Source organism: Corvus kubaryi, unplaced genomic scaffold (genome assembly GCF_017639235.1).
Source record: "Corvus kubaryi isolate FWS band 111438036 unplaced genomic scaffold, C.kubaryi_AGA036_p1.0 37225, whole genome shotgun sequence".
NCBI classification, from domain to species: Eukaryota; Metazoa; Chordata; class Aves; order Passeriformes; family Corvidae; genus Corvus; species Corvus kubaryi.
Genome location: NW_024581064.1, coordinates 154,736 through 181,588, shown reverse-complemented (window position 1 = coordinate 181,588; position 26,853 = coordinate 154,736). Strand labels below are relative to the sequence as shown.

At 56.1% G+C, this 26,853-nt stretch overlaps 5 protein-coding genes across 11 annotated transcripts; 3 read left to right on the top strand and 2 right to left on the bottom strand.

Moving 5' to 3' along the window:
* Positions 1–206: 206 nt before the first annotated feature.
* On the bottom strand, positions 207–10,065 carry LOC121662064 (cytochrome b5). 2 transcript variants are annotated; one of them, XM_042022865.1, is made up of 5 exons: positions 9,819–10,035; positions 3,566–3,694; positions 3,101–3,127; positions 1,778–1,809; positions 207–880 (listed from the first exon to the last, which is right to left on the bottom strand). In XM_042022865.1, the coding sequence occupies exons 1-5, from the start codon at positions 9,978–9,980 to the stop codon at positions 790–792; spliced, it is 441 nt and encodes a 146-aa protein (XP_041878799.1). In that variant the 5' UTR covers positions 9,981–10,035; the 3' UTR covers positions 207–789. The 2 variants fall into 2 exon arrangements, with proteins under 2 accessions (XP_041878799.1, XP_041878800.1); XM_042022866.1 differs by having other exon boundaries at positions 838–908; positions 9,819–10,065.
* A 3,722-nt stretch (positions 10,066–13,787) lies between these two features.
* On the top strand, positions 13,788–19,600 carry TERF2 (telomeric repeat binding factor 2). 5 transcript variants are annotated; one of them, XM_042022845.1, is made up of 10 exons: positions 13,788–14,008; positions 14,094–14,189; positions 14,721–14,851; positions 15,058–15,144; positions 15,643–15,789; positions 15,994–16,487; positions 16,967–17,353; positions 17,835–17,920; positions 18,178–18,230; positions 18,693–19,600. In XM_042022845.1, the coding sequence occupies exons 1-10, from the start codon at positions 13,822–13,824 to the stop codon at positions 18,849–18,851; spliced, it is 1,827 nt and encodes a 608-aa protein (XP_041878779.1). In that variant the 5' UTR covers positions 13,788–13,821; the 3' UTR covers positions 18,852–19,600. The 5 variants fall into 5 exon arrangements, with proteins under 5 accessions (XP_041878779.1, XP_041878778.1, XP_041878777.1 ...); XM_042022844.1 differs by having other exon boundaries at positions 14,673–14,851; positions 15,646–15,789; XM_042022843.1 differs by having other exon boundaries at positions 14,673–14,851.
* An 88-nt stretch (positions 19,601–19,688) lies between these two features.
* On the top strand, positions 19,689–22,351 carry TMED6 (transmembrane p24 trafficking protein 6). Its single transcript, XM_042022850.1, has 4 exons — positions 19,689–20,473; positions 21,198–21,324; positions 21,496–21,647; positions 21,804–22,351. The coding sequence occupies exons 1-4, from the start codon at positions 20,279–20,281 to the stop codon at positions 22,026–22,028; spliced, it is 699 nt and encodes a 232-aa protein (XP_041878784.1). The 5' UTR covers positions 19,689–20,278; the 3' UTR covers positions 22,029–22,351.
* A 165-nt stretch (positions 22,352–22,516) lies between these two features.
* NIP7 (nucleolar pre-rRNA processing protein NIP7) lies at positions 22,517–23,883 on the bottom strand. 2 transcript variants are annotated; one of them, XM_042022851.1, is made up of 5 exons: positions 23,763–23,880; positions 23,357–23,443; positions 23,136–23,274; positions 22,924–23,064; positions 22,517–22,846 (listed from the first exon to the last, which is right to left on the bottom strand). In XM_042022851.1, the coding sequence occupies exons 1-5, from the start codon at positions 23,816–23,818 to the stop codon at positions 22,727–22,729; spliced, it is 543 nt and encodes a 180-aa protein (XP_041878785.1). In that variant the 5' UTR covers positions 23,819–23,880; the 3' UTR covers positions 22,517–22,726. The 2 variants fall into 2 exon arrangements, with proteins under 2 accessions (XP_041878785.1, XP_041878786.1); XM_042022852.1 differs by lacking the exon at positions 22,924–23,064 and having other exon boundaries at positions 23,763–23,883.
* A 36-nt stretch (positions 23,884–23,919) lies between these two features.
* Positions 23,920–26,847, top strand: COG8 (component of oligomeric golgi complex 8). The gene is made up of 5 exons (XM_042022849.1): positions 23,920–24,248; positions 24,421–24,628; positions 24,782–25,600; positions 26,287–26,455; positions 26,573–26,847. Exons 1-5 carry the CDS (start codon positions 23,935–23,937, stop codon positions 26,797–26,799), a joined length of 1,737 nt encoding a protein of 578 aa, XP_041878783.1. The 5' UTR covers positions 23,920–23,934; the 3' UTR covers positions 26,800–26,847.
* The last annotated feature ends 6 nt before the right edge of the window (positions 26,848–26,853 follow it).

The following is a 26,853-nucleotide window of genomic DNA, read 5'->3' as shown; positions in this document are numbered from 1 at the left end:
AAGAATGAGTTTTGTTTCCAATACATGTGTCGGATCATGCCCTTAGGGAGAAAGAAGAATCTGCATTTCCAGGAGCCACATGCCAGTTCCCACTGGCTCTGCCACGCACAGCACGAAAACACCCAAACCAACCAGGATTCAATATAAGTTGTTCACAGGATATACATTCCAAAGGGACAAGTACAAATACTACAAAATGAACAGAATCACTTTTAAAATCCATGTATTTGTTTAACCGTTAAAAACAGACAGGTACAGGAAGAGGCGGCCAAGCAAACAATTCCCTGCTGCTCCAGTTAGTGTTGCCTGCATGCTCTGGGAATGTTCGTGTGGAACCAAAGCTCCAGACATCTTTTCTGGCAAGGGCTGGAGACAACTGGCAGATGATTCCCAACTGTGTGAAGGGCTGAGGCAGAGCCACAGGCCCAGGGCAGCTCTTTCATGGTGTCTGGCTTCACGCAAAGGCATTGTGAGAAAGAGGTTGTCTGGGGGTTATGTCAGAGAGCAAGAGAGAGCGAGAGAGAGAGCATGAGGGACACCACACCAATGCCAGGGAATACTGGAAGTTCCTCTTTCCCTGCCACTGCAAGAGGGGAGTACGACAGGTCTATAGGTCCCAGAGTTAGGACAGAGTTTGGAATTAGCTTGGTCCCATGGATATCAACATCACTTGACAGACTCAGAGCTAAAAGCAAGGCAGGAAAGTTAAGGGCAGCAGAACTCCACGTGTGGCACACATATACTCTCTCTCCCTCTTTTCAGGCTGTCTGAGGCCCCAGCAAGGCCAGCTCAGGAGCTTTTCCCATCCACCATGTAATACCGATACATTAAACCTAAGACCAGTGCTCCGAAGATGGGGATCAGCCATGTCGACCAGAAACTACAGGGAGAGAAAAAGAAACAACAAACTAAAACGTACACACCACAGAAACCACAAGAAAGCATCTAGTTAATAATCCATTCCCAACGTTCATCCCTTGTTACACATCTAGGGAACACCTGGGAGCTGTACCCACAGGGTGACCCCCCAGCCATGGGCACAGGCTGGGCAGGCCCCACTGTCCCCGTTCACAGGCTCTGCCAGCCCCCACAAGAGGCCCAAGCGTGGCCTCGTGCCTTATAAAATAGCAGCTGGATGGCTGAAGTTTCCAGCTTGGCACATCCAGAGACCAATGGGGGGGTTTGCTGTTGGTTTGGTTTTATTTTCCTTAAATAAGTCAGGCTGTAATTTGCGTTGTACAAACAACACAGTTGACTCAAGGATGACAACAGCTACAGCTGTGCCCCAGTAAATCCGCCTTGCTCAGACTCCAGAGGCCACAGGCTCACCCTCAGCAGCCTCCTGAGCAAAACCTTCTGCACCAGCTGCAGGAGACCAGGGCCCTGTGCTGGTTTTAAGGATTTTCAACTAGACAGGCTGATCATGGTAAAATCCTCCGAAACCCCACCCATCACTGCGTTGTGCCACTCCTCGGCCCACAGCGACCACCCAAATAACCCCTGTGGTTACAGGGATGCAGCCACTGCCGTGCAACACCAGCACACGGGGCAGAGAATTCCAAACACTGGGATGCTGGTTCTGCCCAGCGCAGAGCAGACCTGGGCTCACATCCAGCAAAGGAGGTGCATACTCTGGCACTTGCTTTGGGGTATCTGCTTGCCAGGACACTGCAGTACATCCCTGGGGATTTTCCTGCCCTTTGGAGTTAAAATGCAGCTCTACAAACAGAGTCCCAACCTCTCCATGTCTCACTCATATTTTCAGGAGATACTATACCTTGATTGGCCTGAGGATGTCATACTTGGATTCTGGAGGAGGAAAGAGGGAGTTAGCAGGGGAACAAAGAAACATTAAACAAGTGCTAAGAAGACAAGCCTGAATGTGTGATTACAAGTACAGAGGAGAAATAACCCTCCTCTCCCAAACACCCCGTCACCAGTGCGGATGTTTTTGGGGATGTTTGCTGTCATCTTTTCCTCCATGTTCTTTCCATCAATCCAATCTGTCCCACCCAGTCACCAACTTCATGCTGGAACTTGCACCCCTCTCAAAATAAGGCCTTGCTTATTACATCACAGCTTTGGGTTGGTTTTGTGCTTCCTCCTTATTTATTTCTACATTAGTGATTCTCTCTCTTGCTGCCATCTTTAAATTACACTGGAATATGATTTTAAAACAGATGTTGCCCTCCAGAGAGAGCCCTCAGCTGTGCATAACATGCTGGACTTATTGATCAGAACAGAAAAATAGTTGAAAAAAAAATATTTAACTCAGATCCAAGGGAGCTACTCTGATCATCCCTGACTTCTGTGCACGTTTTCAGCATGTGATTCTGTTCCTGAATCGGAGTTGAATCAAACGATAAATTTTAAGGTGAATATGTACATAATCACACAGCTCCATGTTATAACTAAGCATGGGCTTTACCCAGCCTGAGTTATCCTTGATTTCCCTGCTGACATTTTCCTTCTGGATTCCTGCTGCTCTGCAAGTGGTCCTGCTCAGAGGAACATCTCCTGAAAGCCTTGTTGAAGGCAGAGCTGTGCCCTGTCCAGGCCTCCCAGCTCAGCTATCTGTGAGGCACATGTTTACCTCCCAGCTGGGAGTCTATTTATTGCCTTTTCCCTCTCCCCATCCCTTCCAAAGGCATTTTTGCAACACTCTGTCCTGTTCTAGTCCAGGAGTACCTGAGTGTTAAGCAACACCACTGATCCCCGAGGCAGTTAACAGAGAATTCCTGTTTGCCAGCCGGCCCCCAGCCGTGCCGTCTCCTGGCTCGAAGGGAACAACAAGGAAACCAGTTCCGTGGTCAGGACACAGCCAGAAATGCAAAAAAATGGTCTGTGGCTCAAGGTGTGGAAAAAACATCATTGCTGCCAGCAGGGAAAGGGCACAAAAACTCCCTTCCAATTTCACACTGAGGTGCCCACTGAGCTTCAGAACAAAAACAAAGGTAGAATTTGCTTGGGAAATTTATTCATGTGTAGTTTGCGTAAACATAAAGCCACAAGCTCCACAGAAAAAAAAGAGGGGGGAAAAAACCTCCAAAAGACATGTGACATTAAGTAACAGCAGAAAACTGAAATGCTGAGAGCTTACCTTAGAACCTTCCTTATTACGATCATTCTATCGGGAAAAAGAAGAAAGAAGAGGTAAGTGCTGACTTCAAAGGAAGGCTGCAACCTTTATGAGGGAATTGTTCTGTACACAGGTAATTGCCTGGGCTCAGTTTTCAAAGGAGTCCTTCCTTTGGCACCCAAAGGCAGGCAGGAAGGTGGTGTTTGTGCTCCTGGGAATTCTCACCCTCCTGAGCTCAGAATTACAAGGCAAAGGTGGATTATGCTTCCACCAGCTACAGAGGGAACCCATGAATTCAGCTTAAGTACCCCAATTTAAATGAAGTGAGAAATCTGTTCTGAATGGTGGAAGGAGAAGACCAATTTAGTTCAATTTCCCCAACAGAAACCCTGGACAATAAAGGGACTGCCTAAACCCCTCAACTACTAACCTATTTCACAAGACGTGCCTCAGTGGCTGTGTGTGGGGGTTACGCGAGGGACTCACCGGATGGACCTCTCCAATGTAGTACTGCTTCAGCATTTCCCTGGCATCCGTGGAATGGCCCACATCTTCGAAGCTCTCAGTGGCATCTCTGCCAGCTTGCTCGAGCAACACCTCTTCTCCACCTGGGTGCTGGAAGAGAAGAGTCCAGCTGAGCCAAGGGCTGGATGCAGAAAGGCACTGAGGATGTCATCGGCCTTTCTCCCAACCTGCACCACTGGACACCTCAACCAACACCATCAATAAAATCTGCCAAAGGTTCAGCTGTTCAACATGTCAGGAATTCACAAGACACCAGTGGAGGAAAGGATATTCTACTTCTTCAGGTACTACTGAAATGATGGTGTTTGGCTGAGTCTGCACACAATGTGCAATACTGAACTTGATCCTGTGTGCAACCACCAGTGACACAGGGGGAGGAAATCATGAAGTATCACAAAAATTATACTGTTTAATGTCATACACTGATTTCAGAGATTCAGAGCTACAACAGCCAAATCCCCAGGGAGCTCCAGAGTGGCACTGCTACTGCTGTGGGTGGCAGCTGGTCACAGCTGACTTTCAGATGAGATAAACTGACACAAACCTGGGTGTGGTTCTGTTGTCTGTGGTGGGCTGGGCTCTGTCCACTGTCGATGCCATAATTACAGGAACAGACCGGCAATGGAAAGCGCTAACCACAGACCTAGCAAAGGACAATCCCTTTACAGTCTGAGTGTGAGCTACCAGCTAATCCAGTTACACCAATAAAGTGGTCACGCATCTCAAGGCACGCACAGGGACTAACCCAGGGCTTCAGGCAACCAGCCCTGAATTGGAGAAGAAATGTTGGGCTGCATTTCAGATCAAAGGACCAACACACCTGCTTGTCTCTGTCATATCCTTCTCCTTCCCACAGACACAGAGCAGTTGCCTCCCCTCCTCTTCCTTCAGTTTGTCTGTTTTTGCTGCCAAAAGTCGGAATATTCCCACCAGGCCATCCCACAGCATACCAAACACAGGATGGACACAAACCAGCCCCTCTGTGTGCTCTGGTGGGTTGCTGCAGCCAATCCTGCAATCCTCGTACTGCAGCTCTTTATTTGGAATAAATCCCTTTATTGTCCAGGTATGTCACTAAACCAACATGGAGCTTTCTCAGGAGCCAAAAAGGGCAAAGTGGAGGGACACAGTTTGTTAGCAGGCAGTTATCAGGTGGCCTGAGCTGGGGCACCAGGTGAGGCTCCGTGGCTCTTTCCCTGTGCCCAGCTGCAGCTCTTGCTGCCTCTTCTCCCACACCAACCCTCAGGCTCGCTTGATCCCAGAGAAGTCAGACCAGGGACTGTTGGATGTTGTCTGTTCACATTGCTCAGAATAGCTGTCCAATTTCCAGCTAAGATCCACTGAAAAGCTGCCCATTTACCTAAGCCTTCTAGAAGAACTCCTTAAGGTTGCCTCACCAGAAATTTCATATTTCAGACAGGGAAATATCTAATTTTAAGCAGACAACCTTCCTTTCCTAATCATTCACTCTAAAAGGGCAGACAAAACCCTGCAGCAAGAGGGAACATGCAGTGGATCTTTCAGTGACATCCAGTCTCTCCACAGACAAAAGACAAGAGGAAGGATAAAATTCAAGAGAAGGAGAACAGTAAAGTTCAATCCTCTTTACATCTCTGGCTCTGAAGCCTTTCTATGCATTTGCTCAATCCACAAATATTTATGCACATCTGTCTTTCGCTGCAATCTCCAAGCTTAAAAGAGAAAGACCTTCAAAATATTTTGGCATCTCTTATTTCTGAAGGGCTCTGTCCTCCAGACAGCACCGCTGCAGCCAGACAATTCCTACCTTGTCCTACCCCGGCAAACGTAAACCCAGACTATTTGTACAGGAAGTCATTGACTCTGCCACAGAACTTCCCAAAACTTTGCAAAGCTGCAGCTGCTGCAGGAAAACACGGAAACGGTGTTGCAAACTATGGGGGGTGGAAGTACTTCCAGGGGAAACAATGGCTGCAAAATGTCAATTTCTGACAAGAAACAGCCAAAAGCAAACCAGAAGGAGAGAGGTGACAATAAAATTGGGTCCTCCATGTCACTGGACCTTCAGCAGACACAGTGAATAACAGTGACTTGGAACTGAGGGCACGCAGCAAAGGCCTCCAAGAGCGCATCCCAAACTTGCACAAGGAGAGAGCCTGGAATCCCCTCCCCACAAACTCCAAGGACCTGTCTGCAAATGTCTGGCTGGGAACTGCTGGTACAGACCTACTGGAGACGCAAATGAGCTCAGCAGCACCACTAAGCTTCATGACTAATTAGATCACGGTGTCAGGTTGAGGAGGGATGCAACTTTCATTCCTAGTGCCCAGAGTTGAAGAAATAAACCAGGAGAGGGAAGAGTATTCCCGTGCAATAATAATGTGCCAGCACCATACAAGCCAGAACCAAGGACGAGCAGCCACCTGGACAAATGATCCCCACATCCTGCACAGCCGGCTGTAAGGCATGGAATGGGTTTTCCAAAACCACTTCTGCAAAGCTGGAGCAAGTCAGCATGAGGAAACCCAGCTGCCTGGTGCTCCTCCTTCTCTTGAAGAACACTATACCTGAAACCAACTGACCGATTTGGGTCAGTGGTGTCACAACCCAGGCTCCTTCCACTTGGAAACTGGAAATGGATTCCTGCTCACACTTATCACGGGGATCGGGAACGGCAGCTTGTGCTGAGACATGGAGCTGTGGGGGCTGCTGTGTCTTGTGGGCTCAGATAACAGACACAGGAGCTTCCTAGAGAAACATGGATCTCCAGACAGTCCTAGTCATATGTGAAAATGGAGATAAACTGTATCCCTCCAGCATAACTGTAAATAAGTCTGTTATAGATTGTGCACAAGTTAAACACTCAGATTTTGATGCCGGAGTGGTGAAGTGTGAGCCTGACAGACCCCAGAGCACCTGCAGGAGGTAGAGCTGCCTCCCTCCACCCTCACTCACCCCGAGCACCCAGCCCCTCCTGCTCCAGCCACAGCCTACACGTGCTTTTCTAGACCACTGCAACCTGGAGTAATAACATGTATCCTGGTGTGGTCCGGTTACCCAGATTTGGGAGAAAATAGATCACCATAAGGCTCTCTAGATTTTAAAATAATCCTATTTCATTTCAGGCATTCACAGGCTCTCTGAAGCACAGGAGATTGCATCTCCCAGAAACACCTCCAACACTTCAGTTGCTGTCTTCGCACATCTCCTGGATTTGGTTCATGTTCTTAAAATTCAGTAAATTTTGCTATGTGATACATGTCTTGTTACTCCTATTACACAGTAAATAATGTGAATTGGAAACTTAAACTGGTCTACACTTCCAGCAGCACACAGATTTCGGCTTGGCTGACCTGCAGTGCATAATTTGCAGGAATCATGAAGCCAAATTCAACCTTTTAGTGGTGACTTCTTAAGGATTGCACAACCCCACTCATGTAACGTGCCAGCACTCAGCAATCCCAGCCAAACAATCTGTGAGCAAAGGCCAGGAAAGGCACCCACCAGCTCCTGCTCCAGTGACCACACGGGGCCAGGGGGACACACAACAGGGCACCCCGAGTGCTGCGGCTGCACCACGCAGAGCTCTGCAGCACCAGCTCCTCAGAGAACTGCAACTTTCAACCGAGACAAGCACTCCTGGTTCCCATCAGCTGCACGCCGTTCCCCGGCACTCCAGAGGGCAACAGATAGAAAGAGGATTTTTGCCAATAAATTAGGCCTTGATCTACAGTTCCCCTGTGCCAGCGAGGGGTGTGCACAGCATGGTGTTGTGTCAGCCACGCTGGCACAGCTCAACAGTGCCCTTATTCTTCTCCCTTTCCCTTGTCCAAGTAGGTCTTCTCATGTCAGAAAAACACAAATGGGAAAAAGGGCCTGGAAAGGACAGAGTGAAATATCATCTCAGAGTGAAACACCATCTCAAGGTGACACTCAGGGCACTGCTGAACCTGACTTGCTGGAGGGACCAAAGTGTTTTTCTGGGCTCACTTATAAGCCCAAAGGTGTTCCAGGGAGCAGGTCCCAGACTCCTTCTTACAGAGAACACCGAGGTGAAGACTCGACCTCCCTGCAGTGTCCACACTCTGAATCACAGCACAGCGACAAGTGTAAGACAAGACTCGCAGCTCCTGCAACGGCTGTCCCAACCTCCAGCTCATTCTGGCTCTTCCTAAATCCTAACCCAGCATTTTCTTATTCAGAAGCCAGCTGTGAACTGCTTCTCCAAATTTTTACCTGGTCTTCCCCTGCATCTACTCAGCCTTTGTGCCCCCACAGCTCCCTCCCATCAAACTGTCCTGCTTCCACCTTGCACATCTCATCCCACCAAACTGCCCTGCCTGGAGCAAAGGAGGCTCAGGGGGTGCCTCTGCCTCTCCACAGCTCCCTGACAGGAGGGGGCAGCCAGGGCAGGTCGGGCTCTGCTCCCAGGGAACAGGGACAGGACAAGAGGAAACGGCCTCAGGCTGGGCCAGGGGAGGGTCAGGTGGGATATCAGGAGAAATTTCTTCCTGGAAAGGGTGGTCAGGCCTTGGGAGGGCCTGCCCAGGGGGGTGGTGGAGTGCCCATCCCTGGGGCTGTCCAAGGAAGCCCTGGATGTGGCAGTCAGTGCTCTGGGCTGGGGACAAGGCTGGGACTGGGCACAGCTTGGACTCCATGGTCTGGGAGGGATTTTCCAACCTGGACAATTCTGTGATTCAGTCATTTTCTGGACACAAAGAAGAAACCAGATTGTGTCAAACTTAATGAATAAATACTGAGAGCTGCAGAACAAGGCACAACCTCCAGTTGCCAGGTGATCACTTGCTCCTGCCTGATGCACCTCCGCCCTCGCCACGGCAGCTCTGTCACTGCACGCTGTGACTCCACAGCACACAGGCTCCAACCTCACGGGCCTGGAGGGAAACCAGAGTTGAATTCAGACCAGCAGAACCAACAAGCTGGAACATGTGCATTTCAGTGAAGTGTCTTCTTTGGAGCTGGTTCAGCCCAACCTCTGTACATTGCCCTGCAAATGCCACAATGTCTTTGCTGTTATTTCAAGTTGGGATAAACCCCTTTGAAATTTTCATAGAACCATAGAATCACAAAATATCCTGAGTTGGAAGGGACCCACAAGGATCAGCAAGTTCAACCCCTGGCCCTGCACAGACACCCCAACAACCCCAGCCTGGGCATCCCTGGCAGCGGTGTCCAAACACTCCTGGAGCTCTGGCAGCCTCGGGGCCGTGCCCATTCCCTGGGGAGCCTGGGCAATGCCCAGCACCCTTTGGGGGAAGAACCTTTTCCTGATCTCCAGCCTGAGCCTGCCCTGGCACAGCTTCATGCCATTCCCTCAGGCATTACTATTTTGTAACTGTTTATTCCCACTCTATTTACAGCTCTCAACACTTAGGACACCACTCTCAACCTTGTCAAAGTCAGAAAACAAATGCAGTGAGTCTTGAAGGAATTTTTGTCCCCACATCCAAGGGAACTGGAGATTTGGCAGAAGCTGCATTGTTTCCAAACCCCTGGTGCATGGTCCCTGCTGGGCAGGCAGCAGAGTGGTGGCTGCTGTGTCACTGTCACCTCCTCCTCTGACTTCTGGGGTGTCCCTTCACCCCAGACTTCACATTCAAACTACTGACGTGCCCCGATCCCGTTCACCCTTCAAGATGCGGAGTGAGGTACTTTTGAAATAGAAACTTCAAGCGCAGCATCTTGGACTGCTGTGATAACACTGTCACGGGCCTCTTCCACTTCCTTTTGAGTTGCTGCTGCGATGAGCAAATCGCCCATGTAATGTAGAATCATTGCTTGTGGATGCTTCTGTCGCGCTGGAGAAAGGGCCAGCTGGAAAGAAATCTGCCCCTCCCCGTGACCTGCCTGGACAGATTTCCTGGGAAACCTGGAATTGCCTCAGAAGAGCAGCAGCACAACCCCTGCCTCCGCCTGGCCGCGGCCACCGTGACCCGCCATCCCCTCCCTCCCCTGGAGGTATCACCGCGGGCATGAGCCCGGTCAGAGACCGCACAGCCCGGCCCGGGGCTGCCTCAGGGCCACCGCGACCGCCTCAGGGGCCTGCTCGCCCCCTCCTCCTGCACCCGGCCCCGGGATCTCTGTCCCCACGGCACCCCCTGACCCTCCAGGGTCCTCCTCGCCCCTCTCGGCCTCACACGCCACCCCCCAGCCTCTCCCCGCTCCCCTCAGCCCCCGAGGGGCCGGGCCGAGCCGCCCCCACTCCAGGCCTCACCTCCTCCAGGAACCGGGTGACATCGTAGACGCGGCCGTGGATCACCAACCAGGTCTCGCGGCTCGAGTTCCGCTTCCCCACCTCCTCCAGGGTGAACACGGGCGCGGGCCCGTCCCCCCCCGCCGCCGCCGCCGCGGCCTCTCCTCGCCGCCCGCCCTCCATGCTGCCCGGCGCGGCTCCGCGGAACGCGCGGCCCGACCCGCGCCGGCCGCCGTAGCGATGGCAACGCCCCGCGTGGTTTCGGCCGTGCCCCGGGACCAATGGGGAGCGAGGCAGAGGGAGGTGCCGCCGTCTTAGCCAATGGGAGTGCGCGCCCGCGGGCGGGGCCCAATGGGGAGTGGCCGCGGCCAGAGGCGGGAAACAGCGCGCGAGCGTCGCCTCTGAGGCGGCAGCGGCAGCGGGCGGACACGAACCCGCCGGGACCGGCCCCCCCCTCAGCCCCGGAGCCCTCAGCCCCCGCTCCCTTCAGCCCCCATTCCCCCGATACTGGCTCCGAGCCACCCTGCTACCCTCGTGCCGCCAGAGAGCGCGGTGCCCGTCAGCAGCCTGCCCTCAGCTTTTCCACTGTTCCTTTTGGTTCTTCCTGCGTGTATATAAAATAGATATGATCCCACAGCCCTTTCAACCGAGCCGGTGGAGGTGCAGCACATCCCCAGGTCCTGACTTTTCCCGGGTTCCAAAGCGAAGTTCACATTCAGGTCTGATGAGAAGCGCTGGGTAATTCTCCCTTCGGCAGGGTCAGGGTCAGAGGCCGTTCGGAAGCTCAGGGACCCGAGTAACGCATGAGCCTGATGGTTTCCCTTTACGAACTGGCATTTGTGGAATGTATTTCCTTGCACTTGCGGCGCAGGTACAAGGCTGGGCAGTGGGTGATTGTTTAACAGCTGCTGAGGAGGCAGAAACGCCGTGCTGTCAGTGCTAAACTGTGACCAGCACTGGCTGAAGGTTAAAGGTGTGCGCAGGGAGAGTCCAGCGGGCTCACAGCTGGGCAGGTCACAAATCCCTCTGCGTCCCAAAGGGAGCTCAAGTGAAGTTCTCTATTTTAGGCAAGTCCATACATTCACCTACCCAGATATTGGGATGTTAAAGGCTCAGCCTGTTCTGAAACCTCTCCACAGTCACCTGATCAATATTAAATATTAAATATTGAGGTGCTGCTTCTTTTGATCCTTTCTGTCTACCTTTTCCCAGTCATCAGGGTTCTGTGTGTAACCCAGGAACCTCTGACATGGAAGTGTCTCCAGCTCCTGGTTGTGCTCAGGCATCCCAGCTCTCGGCACCTTTCCAAACCAATGTCTCTCCTTCTAGATCCTTCCCTGCCTGACCCAGTTCCAGAGGGAAGAGTTACCTTTGCTCACATTGGTTCAGAGTTTATATAATCTATTTGATGGGTTTCTTAAAAAGTGCCTTTGTGCTTCCTTCTCTCCATCCCTCATGCCTGGAGGGTTTCTCTGTGGATTTTCAAAGGGATCTCATTACCCTCATCCACATTTCCCTTGTCCCCTGTTCCATTGCTCCCTGTTTTTCTGTGGCTCTCCACTGCCTTTCTAAGGCCTGAATGGCCTTGGAAGGGACCTTAAAGCTCCCCCAGTTCCACCCCCTGCCACAGGCAGGGCCTGTCCAGCCTGGCCTTGGATATTTCCAGGGATGGGGCAGCCACAGCTTCTCTGGGAGCTGTTGTCCTGTCTGGTGCTCCAGCACAGCAAGAGCAGAGCCTGGTGACCAGGGGCCCGGTGATTTTCCTGTTCTGTTTCCTGCTGTAACTCCTCCAGAAGGATGTGACAGGCACGAGACCACGGCAACATGCAGATCCTGTTCCCTGGAATATTTTCTTTCATCTGTAATCACTTCATCAAAAGCCACAAATCAGTGAGGGGAGGCTCAAATGCACAAGCACGGCTGCAATTTGTGCCTTCCTGCCCAGTGTTTTGTTTGGCATGTGAACTCCAAAGCTTTTCCTGAAAAACTGATGATGGCACTACAGGAGGACTCCGTGAACCTGGATAGTGAGGCCACTGGCATTCCTGGTCCTGATTCCTTTTCGTTTATTGGAGACGATGCAGAGAGCAAACCAATCAGTTTATTTTTGTATTTACTCTGGAATTTATCATTCCAGGCTTGTTTTCTAATCCTGGGTGCTGTTAACACACTCGTGGCTCAGGCAGACCCCACAGCTGTGCGGGAGAGAAGCCTGGATTGAGGTGCCAATGCTGTGCCCTCCCCACCTCCAGAAGCATGTTGGGAATTGTCACCTTCTCCAGCTCCTGGCTCTGCTGGGGGGATCACTGCTTTCGTGACATCTGTCACGTCACCACCCTGTCCACACCTCCCAGGAACTGCAGAGACCTTGTGGATCTCATGGAAAGCAAATCCATCTGATAGGGTGGGAGGTGATCTCCCGAACATCCAAAGGGTTGACACCTTCACCAGGAGGGCGTTGGAGGAGGAGATGGCAGCCCAGAGAGACACAGACAGGAGGCAGAAACAGGAGGCTAGGGAAGCTTTTCCCAAGTGAAACCTGGCTTGGAGAAGGCAGGTGGCCCTCGAGTGGCTTTATCCTCGTGTCTCAGAGAGGAATCCCTCTTTGCTTCCCTTGGGAGAGGACTTCAGGACTCTCTTTCCTGATCTTTGTGCAAAAATGAATGAAATTACTCAAAATCCTGAAACTTGTACAGGGCCAACAGGATCTGCTGAAGTGGCTGGCACATCTGGTTGGAGCCGTGTGGATCACAGGGGCAGAAGTTACCGAGCTCCCTGACCAACACGGAATTTCCTGGTCAGGAGAGCGAAGGCAGTGTCTGAAGGGCTGTAAGCATGAGGCTGATCGGCCTCTCCCTGGATTGGGGGGACAGTGCTGAAATTCCGGGGTCCCACCCTGGCACCTCCTCCTGCATCTTGTGACAGAGAAAGAGCAAAGCCACTTTGCCCATGAATATTGCACGTGGAAAAGCATTTGACCCAGAGCATGGCACTCAGTCACCTCCCCTCAGCCCAGGAAGCAGCTGTCGGTATCGCTCCTCGCATCCTTCCGAGCACCCTCCATGACATTCCAAGCGCGGCTGTGCCGTGTCCCGCTCCCACCCTGCTCCCCAGGGCAGTCTCCCCGCGCCAAGTGATGCTTCTGCCTTGCACAGATTATTTTTATCTTCGTTTGCCAATAAAAATCCCTCCCAGTTTTTCTGTTTTCCATCTGACACACGGATTTTTCCCATGTGTGTTTCCTCCTCCCCTGGCCTGGGGCAGAGGGAAGGGAGGATCCCGGATCACCTCATGCCAGAGGAATTTTCACGTGCCTTTCCACCTCAGGTGAGAGAGCCTCCAGGACAGTGTTAGGGATGTTCCCTGGGCCGAGGAGACACGTGTCCAAGCAGGACACCCCAGAATGGCAGAGAACCACCCCATGATCCCGAGGATCTGCTTGCCAGTGCCTTCGCCTTCGGGCACCAGCTCTGCTTGGGAATTAGTCAGCAGGATCACTGGGCAGACAGGACTTCTAATTCATTACCCCAACTCTGAGTGACTGTGGGATAATCTATGCCCAAAATCCTGTCCGGGGGACCTGCTTTGCTGCTCGTGGTGAGGGGGATCGGCAGGTGGCTGAGGTACAGAGAACACGACTGTGGGGGTTGTTTGGGAGGCCAGAATAAAGGCAAACCCCCGTGCCTGCGCCGGCAGAGGGGCACAGCCAGCTTTGGGTGACACGAGTTTAACACAGGTGAGACACTCGCTCGGGGGTCTTAGCGCTTACAGGTGGGCGTTTTCCTGCTGTCGGTGCCGTGGGATGGGCGGCGGCCGTTCCCGAGCCCGCGGGGACTCGGCTGTGCCCCCGCCGGCACCGACGTTTCCCCGGCCCGTCCGCCAGAGGGCGACCGGTCCTTCCCGGCGGCGTCGGCGCGGTGCACGCCGGGAGTTGTAGGCGAGGCTCCCGCTTGGTAAGGCCGCGCCGAGGGGCTCGGGGCGCTGTGTTGGTGTCGCCACTTCCGGCGCGCTGGATCTCGGCGGGATGGCGACGCGGCGGGCGGCGCGGCAAGAGCGGGACCCGGACCCCGACCCCGACTGGGCCGGGATGGCAGCGCTCCCTGAGAAGACCGTGAACGGCTGGGTCCTGCAGTTCTACTTCCATCGGGCCATCGACGCCTATCGCTCCGGGCGCAACCGTGACTTCCGCCAGTTCCGCGACATTATGCAGGGTGCGCGCGGCCGGGCCGGGCAACGGCGGGGCCCCGAGGTGTCCGGACCGCACTGCACCGCCCTGACGAGCCGTTTGTCCCACAGCGCTGCTGGTGCGGCCCCTGGACAGGGAGCCGGAGATGGCCCAGATGCTCCGGATAATGCAGCTGCTGTCGCGGGTCGAGGAGGGTGAGAATCTCGGTAGGTGCCCGGCCCGTTCTGCGAGCTTTCGGGAGCTCCGGTGCTGCTTGCAGCCGCTCCCTGCTCCCCCCGTCCTGTGTGCGTGTCCCTGCAGCTCCCGGAGCTTTGTCCCCGCACAGAGCAGGGCTCAAGGCGGAGGCTGCCGGGCTGTGCGGGTCTCCCTGCGGGTGAGGGGTGGCTGTTCTCATGTGTCTCACTGGGGGGCCAAGAGCAGCATCCGTGGTGTGCCGGGGCTGGCCTGCTGGACAAACACATCAGCCTGGTGACTCCTGCTTAGCCTCGGAGCTGCCAAAGTGCTCCCGTGGGTCAGGGCTGGGCACCTGGGAAGTTCTCGAGTGCTGGTCCCAGAACTTCCCATGGCTGTTGGGGGGCAGGAATTGCAGTTCAGACACTTGGCAGTGCCTCAGCAGCTGTGGAATTTGTGGTGAACCTGTGTAGGTGGATGGCTGCCACCTGTGCAGGTAAATAACCAGCTCTCCGTAGGGAAGCGCCGTGACCCCCCCCCCAAAGTATGGATGCCAATTCTTATAGATTGCACCTTCGAAAAGGAGTCAGAGCTGACCCCACTTGAGTCGGCCATGCTTGTCCTGGACTTCATCCGTGAGGAGTTCTCTGTGGCGGACAAGACGATGGATGCTGTGCAGAAAATGGTGAAGGAAGCTGTAAGAGCTTTTTTTTTCTCAGTAAATACATTGTGCAGCTTTTGCCTTGGAAAAGTCTCGTGTGGGTGATGGTGGGAGCTGCCTCATGTGCATGTGATTCCCTCGTTATCTGCAAATTCCTACCTGCAGTGATGTAGGAGTTGGTCTGTGTGAAAGTTGGCACTGAGCTGTTCCCTGCTTCAAACTGTCCCTGTTTTCCTCTGCAGGCTGTTATTGTTTGCATCAGAAACAAGGAGTTTGATAAAGCTTCTGATATCGTCAAGAAGCACATGGGGAAGGAGCCCAAAAACCAAGTGAGTCCGTGCTGGAATGAATTGGGGGCTTGTGTGTCCTGGGGGGTTGTTGGGGTGAGGAGGCCAGAATGGAAACAGTCTTTCTGGAGTGCTGGCCCCTCAGTGTTGCAGGTTTGGATTGTCACCTTGGAGCCCCCTCTGTCACACACCTTCATGGGCCTTCCAGGCATCACCATTTATCCCTTGATGAGCCTCCAGCTCACCTTCAGAGCAGGTTCTGGGGACAGCAGGAGTTCCCATTCCTGTGTCTGCAGGCAGTAGGGTGCTTGAGCACTGGAGGCAAGGAGAATTCCTGAAATAAGGTGGTTCTGCTGCTCCTTGGTTGCCCTCCTGTTCCTCTGGCCTTTTCCCAGCCTCATCTCAGTGCAAACTGGTTGTGCCTGGAGAATGCCAAACAGGAAAGGCCCAGTCCTTGCCCACATCCTTGTTGTGGTTGTCACTGATTCCCTTGTCCCTGCCCAGAGTGATCTTACCTGATCCTATGAATCCCTCTTCTAGAAGAAGAGGAACGAGTGGCTGGCTGTCATCCGGGAGAAGAATCCCTCTCATCCAAAGATCAAAAACTTCTCCTATGAGGACTTCCAGCAGAGCATCTTTGAGTTCCTGAAAGGCTACGTGGACGACTCGGAGCCAGCGCTGCTGACGGTGCGTGTCCACCTCGCTGCCCCGGGGATCAGGCGCCTGATTAACAGCAGGTTAAACCTGGAACACTAAATTTGGTCCATTCCTAAGAGGTTTATATGGCCAAACATGTTTTTCGATCTGTGAAATGCCTTTGGGAGGGATAAAATGGAATGGGAGCGCGAGAAATCATCTCTGTAACGGTGCTGTGCTTTTTCTCTCTCCAAGTTACTGAAAAAGACTTTGAATTCGGAACACACCGACAAAGCAAAATCCTCACTGGAGACTCCCAAGTTTACAGATGGGCTGAATGACCAGGCAGCAGCTCCAGAGGCCTCTGGAAGGGCAGAAGGCCCAGCCAGAGCTCCAGAGGTCTTGGGAAGTGGGAAGGGCCCAGCCAGAGCTCCAGAGGTCTCGGGAAGGGTGGAGGACCCAGCCAGAGCTCCAGAGCCTGCAGGAGCAGCAGAAGACCTGGAGGGAGCTGCTAGCCCTGCAGATAGGGCAGCTGGTCCCACAGCAGCTCCAGGGATTATGGAAGAAGCCAGTGACCCTGCAGCAACTCTGGAACCTATGGAAATAGTTATTGACCCAGCAGCAACTCCTGAACATTTAACAGCAGCATCTGATCTCCTGAACGGTATTCCAGAGCCTATGGAAATAGCTAAAGAACCAGCAGCAGCAACACCAGAACTCCCAGGAGTGTCCAACAGGGAATCACAAAGGTGGGCAGAGGAATCTGGCTCTAGACTGTGGATGATGCAGTGTGGCCGCAAGTTCTCTTCCATGGGGTAATTCCTTGTGTCCAGGCAGCTCCTAATTCCCCAAATGCCTGCCCCGGCCAGCCCAAAGGTGTTGGTGCAGGACTCTGGATCCTGGGAAAGCTGTTGAGGTGGTTTGGCTCAGTTGCTGAGACAAGAAGTGCTGTTGTGACCAGGCAGGGGGGCAGTGGCTGCTCTCGTGGAGCAGCGTTGGGAATAGCAGGAAGCAGTGGAGCATGAACGTGTGTTCTCCATACCGGCTTCCTGGGGCACTGCACCGTTTAGGAGGGACCACTGGAGGGTTGGGAATGCCCTCGTCCATAGATTTGCACTGTAGGGCCAGGAGCTGGGGGTGCCAGTGGAGGGAAAGGCCGGATTTCGGGGCAGCACAGAGCTCCCTCGGCGGTCTCTCTACAACCCGCTTGGTTGTGTTTATTTTATAGGCAGCCCCCCGGAGCTGTAACCTCGTGTGGGATTTCTGTTCTGAGAGAAGCTTTCAAGATCCTGTCGAACTCCGGGGACTCGGACACACTTTTCACCAAACTGGACGAAACAGACTTGCCTTCCCCCAAGCAACTGTCTCCTTCTGTATCCCACAGAACCAAGAGACGCAGAGAAGCGGAGAATCAAGATTCTGAGACCTCACACCCTCCTGAAATACCCCAAAACATCAAAAACTTGTTCAGCATAAGCAATCTGATCGTGGAGTTGGACGGCTCGTCCAGCAAGTCGAGTGAGAGCCCCGACTCTTCCCAGGAGCACGTGGTCTCTTCTGCTTCCAAACCTGCTCAGAAATTGCCTGATGAGCCCTTGTCTGCCCAGAGTGACAAGTATGGAGCCCCTCTCGTGTGGTATTGTCTGCTCTGCCCCCAGTCTTGTCTTGCTGCTGTTGGTAGCCTGAGCACCAAACCCTTGCCCTCTGTCCCAAGATGAGTGTTGACCTTGCCTGCCAGCCCACGTGGAACTGGGCACAGAAAGCCTCTCTTGTCCGTACATTTGGCTTTAAAATTAATTATGGTTTAATGGAGAGGAGAAAATGATCCACGTCCTGCTGGTAGTGAGGTGCTGCAGCTGGTCCTGGCAGGTGATTCCAGTACAGGTAACGCATGTTTTTCCACACTTCTCCCACCTTCAGCATCACTGGCCAGAGGCTGTAGGAGCATCCTGTGGAACAGGTTAAACTCTTGCTTCCCACACCTTGAGAAGTACAGTGTCCAGAGGCTGGCTCTGCTTGCTTGGTGGCCCTGCACCTCCTCCCCAAAAAACCTTCTTCTGAGCCAGTAGCCAAACTAAACCCTCACCTAATTTCAGGTCCTTCCAAGGAAAGTGGAACAGCTCCTGTGGCACGGAGGAGAAGGACAGTTGGAGTGATGAGGATGAGCTCTTTGCAAATGCAGGTATGGAGAATCCCCGGCAGGGATTTCCTGTGCTAATCCTGGCATGGGGGTCACTCACAGGGGTCTTGCTGCTGTCTGGGTGACTGAATTTTGAAACCAGAAATCCTGTGGAAAGGCTGGGATAAAAGAATTGGGGTGTATTGCCTGTCACGGGGTGTTCTGACTGCGCAGCTCAGCAATTCAGCCCAAGGCAGCCTCTTAAGGAGGTCTGTACTTCCCAAATGATGGAAAATGTAGCCCTCTCCCTTGTTTTCCAGCATCACTTGAGAAAAACAACAGTGTCACCAGGAACTTCAGCTCCAAGAAACAGGTATGTGGAGCCTTAGGTGCTTCCAGCAGGGCCTGCAGTGGGGCAGTGTCTGTATCATCTCCATGGTTAAACAGGCTGGAGCTGTGCCTGTCCTGCCTGCAGGACACTGGGAATGTGCCTCAGCTCCCTTTGCCTCAATGGCTCAGAGCCGGGTTTGCCAAATTGCCCTCATGCTGGAGAGGTTCAGAGTCTTGTTCCAGGTGAGGGACACGTATCTGGCAGCTGTTACCCAGGAACCGCTCCCGTTGGTGCCACCAGGAACTCTCCTCCTGACCCATAGGAAGGCAGCTACTGCACCACATACGCAATGCTGGAGTGGCGTGTGTGCAGCTGCCAGGACCTGTCTGCCTTCCCTGCTGTTCCTGGCACGGGTGATGAGGGAAGGAACATGCCAGGAAGGAGTTGGCAGCAGGTTCTCTGCCATGCAGCTCTTCCCTGAAGCTGCTTCCTTGCTCTTTGCAGAAATGGACCATACAAGAGAGCGAGTGGATCAAGGAAGGGGTGAAGAAGTATGGAGAAGGGAGGTGGAAAGCCATTTGCCTGAAGTACCCCTTCCAGAACCGCACATCGGTGATGATCAAGGATCGCTGGCGGACCATGAAGAAACTGGGAATGCTGTGAAGCTGGGACGTTCCATGCAAAACCCTCCTCGTTTTATTTTTTGGAAGCTGGACCAGAGTGCCATCTGTGCCAGTGTGGGAAGCCCCTCTGATGCCAAAACCATGACTGACAGGAACCCAGGAGCCTCGTGCTCCAGCTGTATTTGCAAAGATCAGTGTGCTGCAGGGGGCAGGGGCTGTGCAGCCTCTCAACATGCACTTAGAACCACCTGGATTGAGATTTCCTTGTCCACTTGACCACTGCAGCCTCTGGAATGAGTCCCAGCTGTTTGCTCTGCTCAGATGTGATCAGCAGGATGATCTCATAGGTGACTATTTTTTTTTGTTTTGGTTGTCTGTTCTCTGAATCATTTGTTTCATCTGTTTGCCATCACTCTCTTGTGGAAGAGAGGCAGCACTGAGTCCCAGAGCTTCTGCAGGAAAAGAGCCAGGCAACAGGATCTACTTGGAATTTCCCCCCCCCCATTTATTTCTGCTTTATAAATGACTAATCTGTGAGGGGAAATTCCTCCCTTTCAGCTCTGAGTCTTTAAAAATGAAAATTATTTTGCATTTCGGTACTTGGAACTGCTTGTTGTTTCCACGTGAAAAGTTCCAGTTCTGTCTGACTTTGGTCATGTTCTCCTTGCACTTTTCCTGGTAATATCCTTGCTGTGTGTGAGCTCCAAGGGTGCCATGTGTTCCTGCCTTCAAGTGCCAAAGCTGGAACAGTCATCTGTAAAATAAAATTCCTTTCTTGTTTAATATCAAGACTTGTAGAAGTGTGAATTTCTACCTCGTGAGTGGAAATGCTCCAGGCATGTGGGGCTCTCCCTTCTCCTCTGGGGGTGTTGGGTCAGGAGCAGCACTGCCCTCATGGTGTGACATGCTGGTGTAAATGGGAAACAGGAGTTTCTGGATTAGATTCCTGTGGAAAAAGGTCGGGGGGGGGGGGAATACAGGGGCACTTTCTAAACTTAGTTTCTAAGTTTCTCTTGGCTGTCTTCCAGCAAAGCCAGGGCTGGGAGAAGTCTTGTCTGGGAACAGCTGCTTCCCCCTCTGTCCTTCAGCTGCAGGTGCTACACTGAGTGTCCCCTGTCCCCTGGCTGTGGCCATGCATTTCCCTCCCCTTCTGTAAATCCTTTCCCTGGAGAGCCCGGGGCAGCAGGAGTACCCAGGTAAGAGATGTGGGCCACTAATGGCCAGTGGGAGGCAATGCCAGTTGGTGGTGCCCCACTGGAAGGAGCTGTGTCCTGTTCTTCTCCATGCCAGGCTCTTGCCGTGGCAGCACAGGGTGCCAGAGCTCCAGCTCCAGGATCACCTTGAGCCGTGGCTGCTGTGCTGGCACAGCCCCAGCGCTGCGGAGCAGTTAATGATTACCCCTCCCTGCGCCTCGTCCCGCGCTGCCCTGCGTGGGGAGCGAGTGCCCGAGCCCAGGGAAGCAGGAGGATGCTGCTGCTGCTGCTCCTGGCACTGCTGGGCCCCGCTGGCTGCCCCAGGACAGAGCCCCTGAGCGGCTCCAGCCAGGAGCCGCTGTTCCGCGGCGCCGATCGCTACGACTTCGCCGTCGTCATCCCTGCCGGCACCGTGGAGTGTTTCTGGCAGTTCTCACACCAGGGTGGCAACTTCTTCTTCAGCTATGAGGTGAGCGCTGGGGACGTGTCCTGGGAAGACGCTGACACAGCCAGGGAATGGCTGTGCTGGATCCATCCATGCTGGTCCTGTGGTGCACTTCATCTCAGGGACTGTGCCTTTTTTAAAGCAGTTATTATGGAATGGTTTGGGTTGGAGGGATCTTAAAGATTATTTCCTTCCACCCCCTGCCATGGGCAGGGACACCTTCCACTGTCCCAGACTGCTCCAACCCCTGTCCAACCTGGCCTTCGACACTTCCAGGAATGGGGCAGCCACAGCTCCTCTGGGCACCCTGTGCCAGGGCCTCAGCACCCTCACAGGGAACAATTTCTTCCTGATATAACCAACCTCATCCGTATCCATCATCAATCCCATGCATTTTTTAAAATTACCTCGTTTAAACCCATGAAGTGGTGCTTGGAGCTCCAGCACTCTTGGAAGCTCTGCCCTTCACTGCCTGCCCAGAGGCTGGGGCACAGTCAAAGGTCCTGGCACAGCATGTTCCTGAGCTCTGTCCTCTTCCCAGAGGGAAACTCCAGCCCCTTCATCTGCTGTTTACACTGGGCTGGCTGAAGGAGAGCCAGGGTATGGCTGTGCCTGGTAGTGGCAGCTTCCCCCCGGCTCTGTGCTTGGCAGAGCAGGCCCACAGGAACACGTCCTCAGGGTTTGGCACAGCTCCATCCCTGACACACCAGTGACCCACAAATTCCCCTCGGATGTTCCCTGCCTCCAGGTCCAGCGGGCGACGGGGATTGGCAACAGCAGGAACATCCTGGTCACAGCAAATGATCCCAATGGCTTCCAGCTTGGAGCGTCCCGGGATGTGCGAGGACAGATCAACTTCCTCACCAAGGACACAGGTCCCCCCAGCCCCGGCCCCTGCAGCAGCTCTGAGCCTGCCCAGCCAGGGCTTCCCAGAGCGCTGATTGCTCCTGGGTGGGGAGGATGAGGGTTGAGCGCTGGGGATGTGTCTGCCTGGTGCCCTTCCACCCAGGGACCAACAACCCCCTTCCCTTCCCTTCCCTCTGCAGGTTTCTACCAGCTCTGCCTGGACAACCAGCAAAACCACTTCGGCCTCATGCAGGTGTATCTCAACTTTGGTGTGTACTACGAGGACTTCAACATGGAACACAAGCAGCCAGCAGAGAGGAAGGAGCTGAACGACACCCTGGAGGCGATTGGGGTGAGGGTCAGGGAGGCCAGAGGGTGCCCCAGCACAGCAGGGACAGGCACGTCCTGCCCAGGACACTGAGCAGGGCGTTTGCTCAGGCTGAGCTGCAGCTGAATTCAGCACTGAGCCCCACGGGCAGCTCTGAGTGCAGCTCTGCCTCTCCTGCAGGTGAGCATCCGGAGGCTGCAGATCCACACCTTCCACATGTGGCGCTTCTACAACTTTGCCCGGATGCGGAAAGGGGCCGACTCCTTCCTCCTGGAGTCCAACTACAACTACGTCAACTGGTGGTCAATGGCCCAGAGCTGTGTCATCGTCCTCTCCGGGGTGCTGCAGCTCTACTTCCTCAAGAGCCTTTTCCACGCGCAAACCTCGGGCAGCCAGAAGTGCTAGAACAGGGCAGGGACCCCCCCTGCAGAGCCAGGGGCCCTGGCTGCCACTCTGCCCCACCACAGTGGGAGGAAAGGCTGGATTCTGCTTCCAGGAGGAAGTTGGAGAGATCCCCCTGCTCCTGCCTCATCTCTAGCCTTGACATCAACCTGAGAGAAGTCAAAGGCCACACTGTCACCTGAGCGCTGTGTCGGTTTGTCACATCCCTACCCATTTTTAGTGTCTTAATGGGCCTTTTCTACCAGACTCCCAATAAAGGAACCCCTGGCAGAGTCCAGGGAGCGACTGCTCCCTGCTGCTGCCATCCAGCCTCTGTGAGCCTAGAAGCTGCTGGCCTCTTCCTCCCTCCCTCCCTTCCTAAAGCTCATCCTCAGACTCTGAGGCTCCCCCCGACCTCATCAATCCCCCCAAGCACACCCCAGTGTGTCACATTCCCCACAGGAGGGGTGAGGACTGGTTCCCCTTGGGTCCCCACACCAGACAACAGGCACTGAAAAAAGGAACAGGCTTTATATGACAGGCCTGGGGCCAGGGCCCCTCTTCTTGTGCTGGCAGCAGCCCCCAAGGGCTCTGCGCTAGCAGCTCCCCCCATCTCCATCCCACTCTGGCTGGGCTTCCCACAGCCGCAGTGCAGGACAAGGTCCGTTCTACCCCGGAGCACTCACAGGGCCTGAGGGTCCCTTGGGCTCCCCGAGGGTCCCTTATGTCAGCGTGTCCTCGTTCCGCACGTACTCCCCGACATCGGCTTGGTGGAACACCACGATGGCCAAGGGGTCGACCTTCCGGCACTCCTGTGTGGACTTGGCAGCCACCCCGAAGCCCTGAGGGATGAAGAGGAGGTGAGGGAGGTCGCCCACCTCATACCCCCACGCAGCCCTGGCCGGGGCCGGGCGCTCACCAGCGGGACGTCGGCCATGGAATACACCACGACACCCTGGTACTGCGCCGTGCTCTCCGTGATGCGGCCCAGCCCCGACTTCAGCACGTGGTTGCCGTAGAGGAAGGACTGCTCCGAGCCCGGCTTCACCCACACCTTGTACTGCAAGAGAGGGGCAGAGCTGTGAGGGGCCGGGGGCCAGGGCCGGGGCTGGCTCGGGGGCTGTGACCCACCTTGGCATAGGGTGCGAGGAAGTCCAGGGCCGTGACGCTGAGCCGGAACTTCTGGGACTTGGTGAACTTCCCAAAGCAGGTGCCCGGGGCCACCAGGCTCTCCCGGGGGACGCTGGCCGCCAGCTTCAGCAGCTTCTCACTGCGGGCAGGGCAGTGCTGGGCGGCGGCCGGGCCCGCACCCCGCGGGGCTGGCCCGGTCCCCGCCCCGCCCGGCCCCTCACCTCAGGTAGTAGACGCGGTCCCGGTGCAGGCGGAAGCAGTAGGTGCCATCGGGCCGGTCCACCAGCAGCTGGATGTTCTCCCCGATGCTGCGGGGATGGACCCCGTGAGCCCGGCCCGGCCCCGGTCCCTGCTGCCGCGGCTCCTCTGCTCCGGTTCCCCCGGGCCCAGCCCTCCCGGTCCCCCTCCGTGCCGGCGCCCGCCCGATCCCCGGTGTCCATCACCCCCTCGGTCTCCCCGTTCCCCGGGGTCCAGCCGGTTCAGCTCACCCGGTGCCCATCCTTTCTCCATGCCCGGTCCCGCCCGATCCCCGGTACCCATCCCTCCCGGTCCCCGTCCTGTCCCCGTGCCCGGTCCCCGGCATCTCGCCGGCCCCCCCTCCCCATCCCCCATGTCCCGGCCCCTCACTATTTCCCGAGCTTCTCGAACACCGCCCGCGTCTCCGCCTCCGTGAGCGGCCGCATCGCCCGCGCCGCACACGCGGGGCCGCCGGGCCGGAAGTGACCGGACCGGAACCGGCGGTAGCGGAAGTGACGGACCCGGAACCGGCGGGTCCGGAGGTGACGCGGCGGTCCCGGCGATGGCGGCGGCGGCGGAGGAGGCGCGGCTGCTGGCCTGGCTGCGCGGCCCGGCCGCGCCCGGCGGCGCCGAGCTCGCCGCTTATGTGTCGGAGCTGGCGGCGCTGGGGCTGGCGGAGCTGGGCCGGGAGCCGGCGCGGTTGGCAGCGGAGCGGGCGCGGGTCGGGGCCGAGACGCGCCGCCTCGCCTTCGAGCACTACCGCGCCTTTATCCGCTCCGCCGAGTGCACCGGCCGTGCCGGCCGCGGCTTCGGCGGCATCGAGAGCCGCCTCGGCAGCCTGCTGGAGCGGCTGCCCGCGCTGCAGGACGCCTGCCGGTGCGGGACGGGCCCCGGGCACTGGGAGCGGCGGGCGGGGCGCGGCTGGAAACGGGGCCGGGAAGGGCCGGGGATGGAGTGAGGCTGGGGCACGGCCGGTGTGGGTGGGAGGGTCCCGGCATCCACCCGCTGCAGGGAGGACTCTCCTGCTGATCCCATGCCGCCGCCGCAGGACCTTCATGCGCGATGCCGAGGCCATCGCCTGCAGCCGGCGCATGAACAGCCTGACCCTGAACCGGCACACGGAGATCCTGGAGATCCTGGAGATCCCACAGCTCATGGATACCTGCGTCCGTAATGGCTACTATGAGGAGGCGCTGGAGCTCACGGCCTACGTGCGCAGGCTGGAGAGGAAGCACAGCAGCATCCCCGTTATCCAGGTGAGCCCTGCACTGTCCCTCACCCCTTACCGAGATGAACCCCGCGTTGTCCCAGCCCTGTGATTCAGGAGACCTCTGTGCTGACCCAACGCCCTGATCCATGTGGGCCCCACACTGCCCCGTGCCTGGCCCTGACCAAAGGCTCTCCCACAGGGCATCGTGGAGGAGATGCGCCAGTCCGCCCAGCTGATGCTGAACCAGCTCATCCAGCAGCTCCGCACCAACATCCCGCTGCCCGCCTGCCTGCGCGTCATCGGCTTCCTGCGCCGCATGGACGTGCTCACCGAGGCCGAGCTGCGCGTCAAGTTCCTGCAGGCGCGGGATGCCTGGCTGCGCTCCATCCAGGCCTCCATCCCCGACCACGACCCCTACGTGCACATCACCAAGACCATCGAGGCCTGCCGGGTGCACCTGTTCGACATCATCACCCAGTACCGCGCCATCTTCTCAGACGAGGAGCCGCTGGTGCCGGCCGAGGGCGCGGCGCCTGGCGAGGGGGCCATCTTCCACGGCTGGGTGCTGCAGAAGGTCTCCGAGTTCCTGCGGACGCTGCAGCGCGACCTGGACCGCGGGGTGGGCGGCCGGCTGGACTCGCTGCTGGGGCAGTGCATGTACTTCGGGCTGTCCTTCAGCAGGGTGGGCGTGGATTTCCGTGGGCAGCTGGCCCCCCTCTTCCAGCGCGTGGCCGCCGATGCCTTTAGGAAGGCGGTGGAGGAGGCGGTGGAGAAATTCCGGGAGGAGATGAATTCCTATACGCTGATCTCAGCGCCAGCCGTGCTGGGGGGTGGTGCAGGAGTGCCGGTGCCCACGGCCCAGCCGGGGACGCTGCAGCCCCCCATGGTGCTGCTGGACTTCCCACCCCTTGCCTGCTTCCTCAATGGGCTCCTCGTTGCCTTCAATGACCTGCGGCTCTGCTGCCCCATCGCCCTGGCACAGGACGTCACCGCCTGCCTGGACAGTGCCCTTGCTGAGGTGAGTCCAGGGGATGGAGCTGGGACTTGTCCTGGGAGAACGTGGGGCGGGTTTGTTCTGAGTGGGTTGGGAAAGCCTCTGAGATCATCCAGTCCAACCGTTCCCCCAGTGCTGCCAGGGACACCACTGACCATGTCCTCAAGTGCCACATCCACCCAGCTGTTAAATCTCTCGATGGCTGGGGATTCCACTGAGCAGCCTGCTCCAGGGCTGGACAGCTCTTTCCATGAAGAAATTTTCCTAATATCCAACTTAAACTTCCCTTGGCACAACTTGAGGCTGTTTCCTCTTGTCCTGTCCCTGTTCCCTGGGAGCAGAGCCCGACCCCACCCTGGCTGCACCCTTCTATCAGGGAGTAGTGGAGAGCAAGAAGGTCCCCCCTGAGCCTCCTTTTCTCTAGGCTGAGCCCACCCCCAGCTCCTCCTTGTGCTTCAGCTCCTTCTCCAGCTCCATTCCCTTCCCTGGACATGCTCCAGCCCCACAATGTCTATCTCAGAGTGGCCCAGAACTGACCCCAGGATTCCAGGTGTGGCCTCACCAATGCCCAGCACAGGAAGATGGGCAGTGCCCTGGGCCTGTGGCCACAGTGTTGTTGGTACAAGCCAAGTGCCATTGGCTTCTTTGCCCACCTGGGCACGTGGTTATCATCAGGTGACACCTTCGCCTCTCTCTCTCTCTCTCCCCAGGTGACTAAAACCATCCTGGCCTTCCACCGTGCTGAGGAGGCTGCTTTCAGCGGGCGGGAGCAGGAGCTCTTTACCCAATTTTGCACAGTCTTCCTGGAGGACCTGCTGCCCTACCTGAACCGCTGCCTCCAGGTGCTCTTCCCTCCAGCACAGATTGCACAGGCACTGGGTGAGATCTCAGGGTTTGGTTTTCATTGCGGGGGGAGGACACTTGTGGCTTCCCCCTGGCATTTAGTGGGCCGTGTCCTGCTCTTGCTTCCCTGACCCCTCTCTCCCCATCCCCAAGGTGTCCCCCCCACGCAGCTGCAGCGTTTCGGCCGCCTGGGCCGCATCGACGTGGCCGCGCTCCGGGAGCCGCTGGCTTTCCTCCTTCCGCCGGCACCGGGCGAGGAGGAGCCGTCCCCGGAGACCGCCCCGGACACGGAAGAGGAACGCGCGGCCGTGCCCACCGAGCCCCCGGAGAGTCCCTCCGGGGACGCCGCGCTGCCGGGTGACTCGGTGGGCACGGGGTAGCCGGGCTGCGGCGTGGCCGGGCCGTGTCCCCCCGCAGGAGCGACCCGTGCGGCG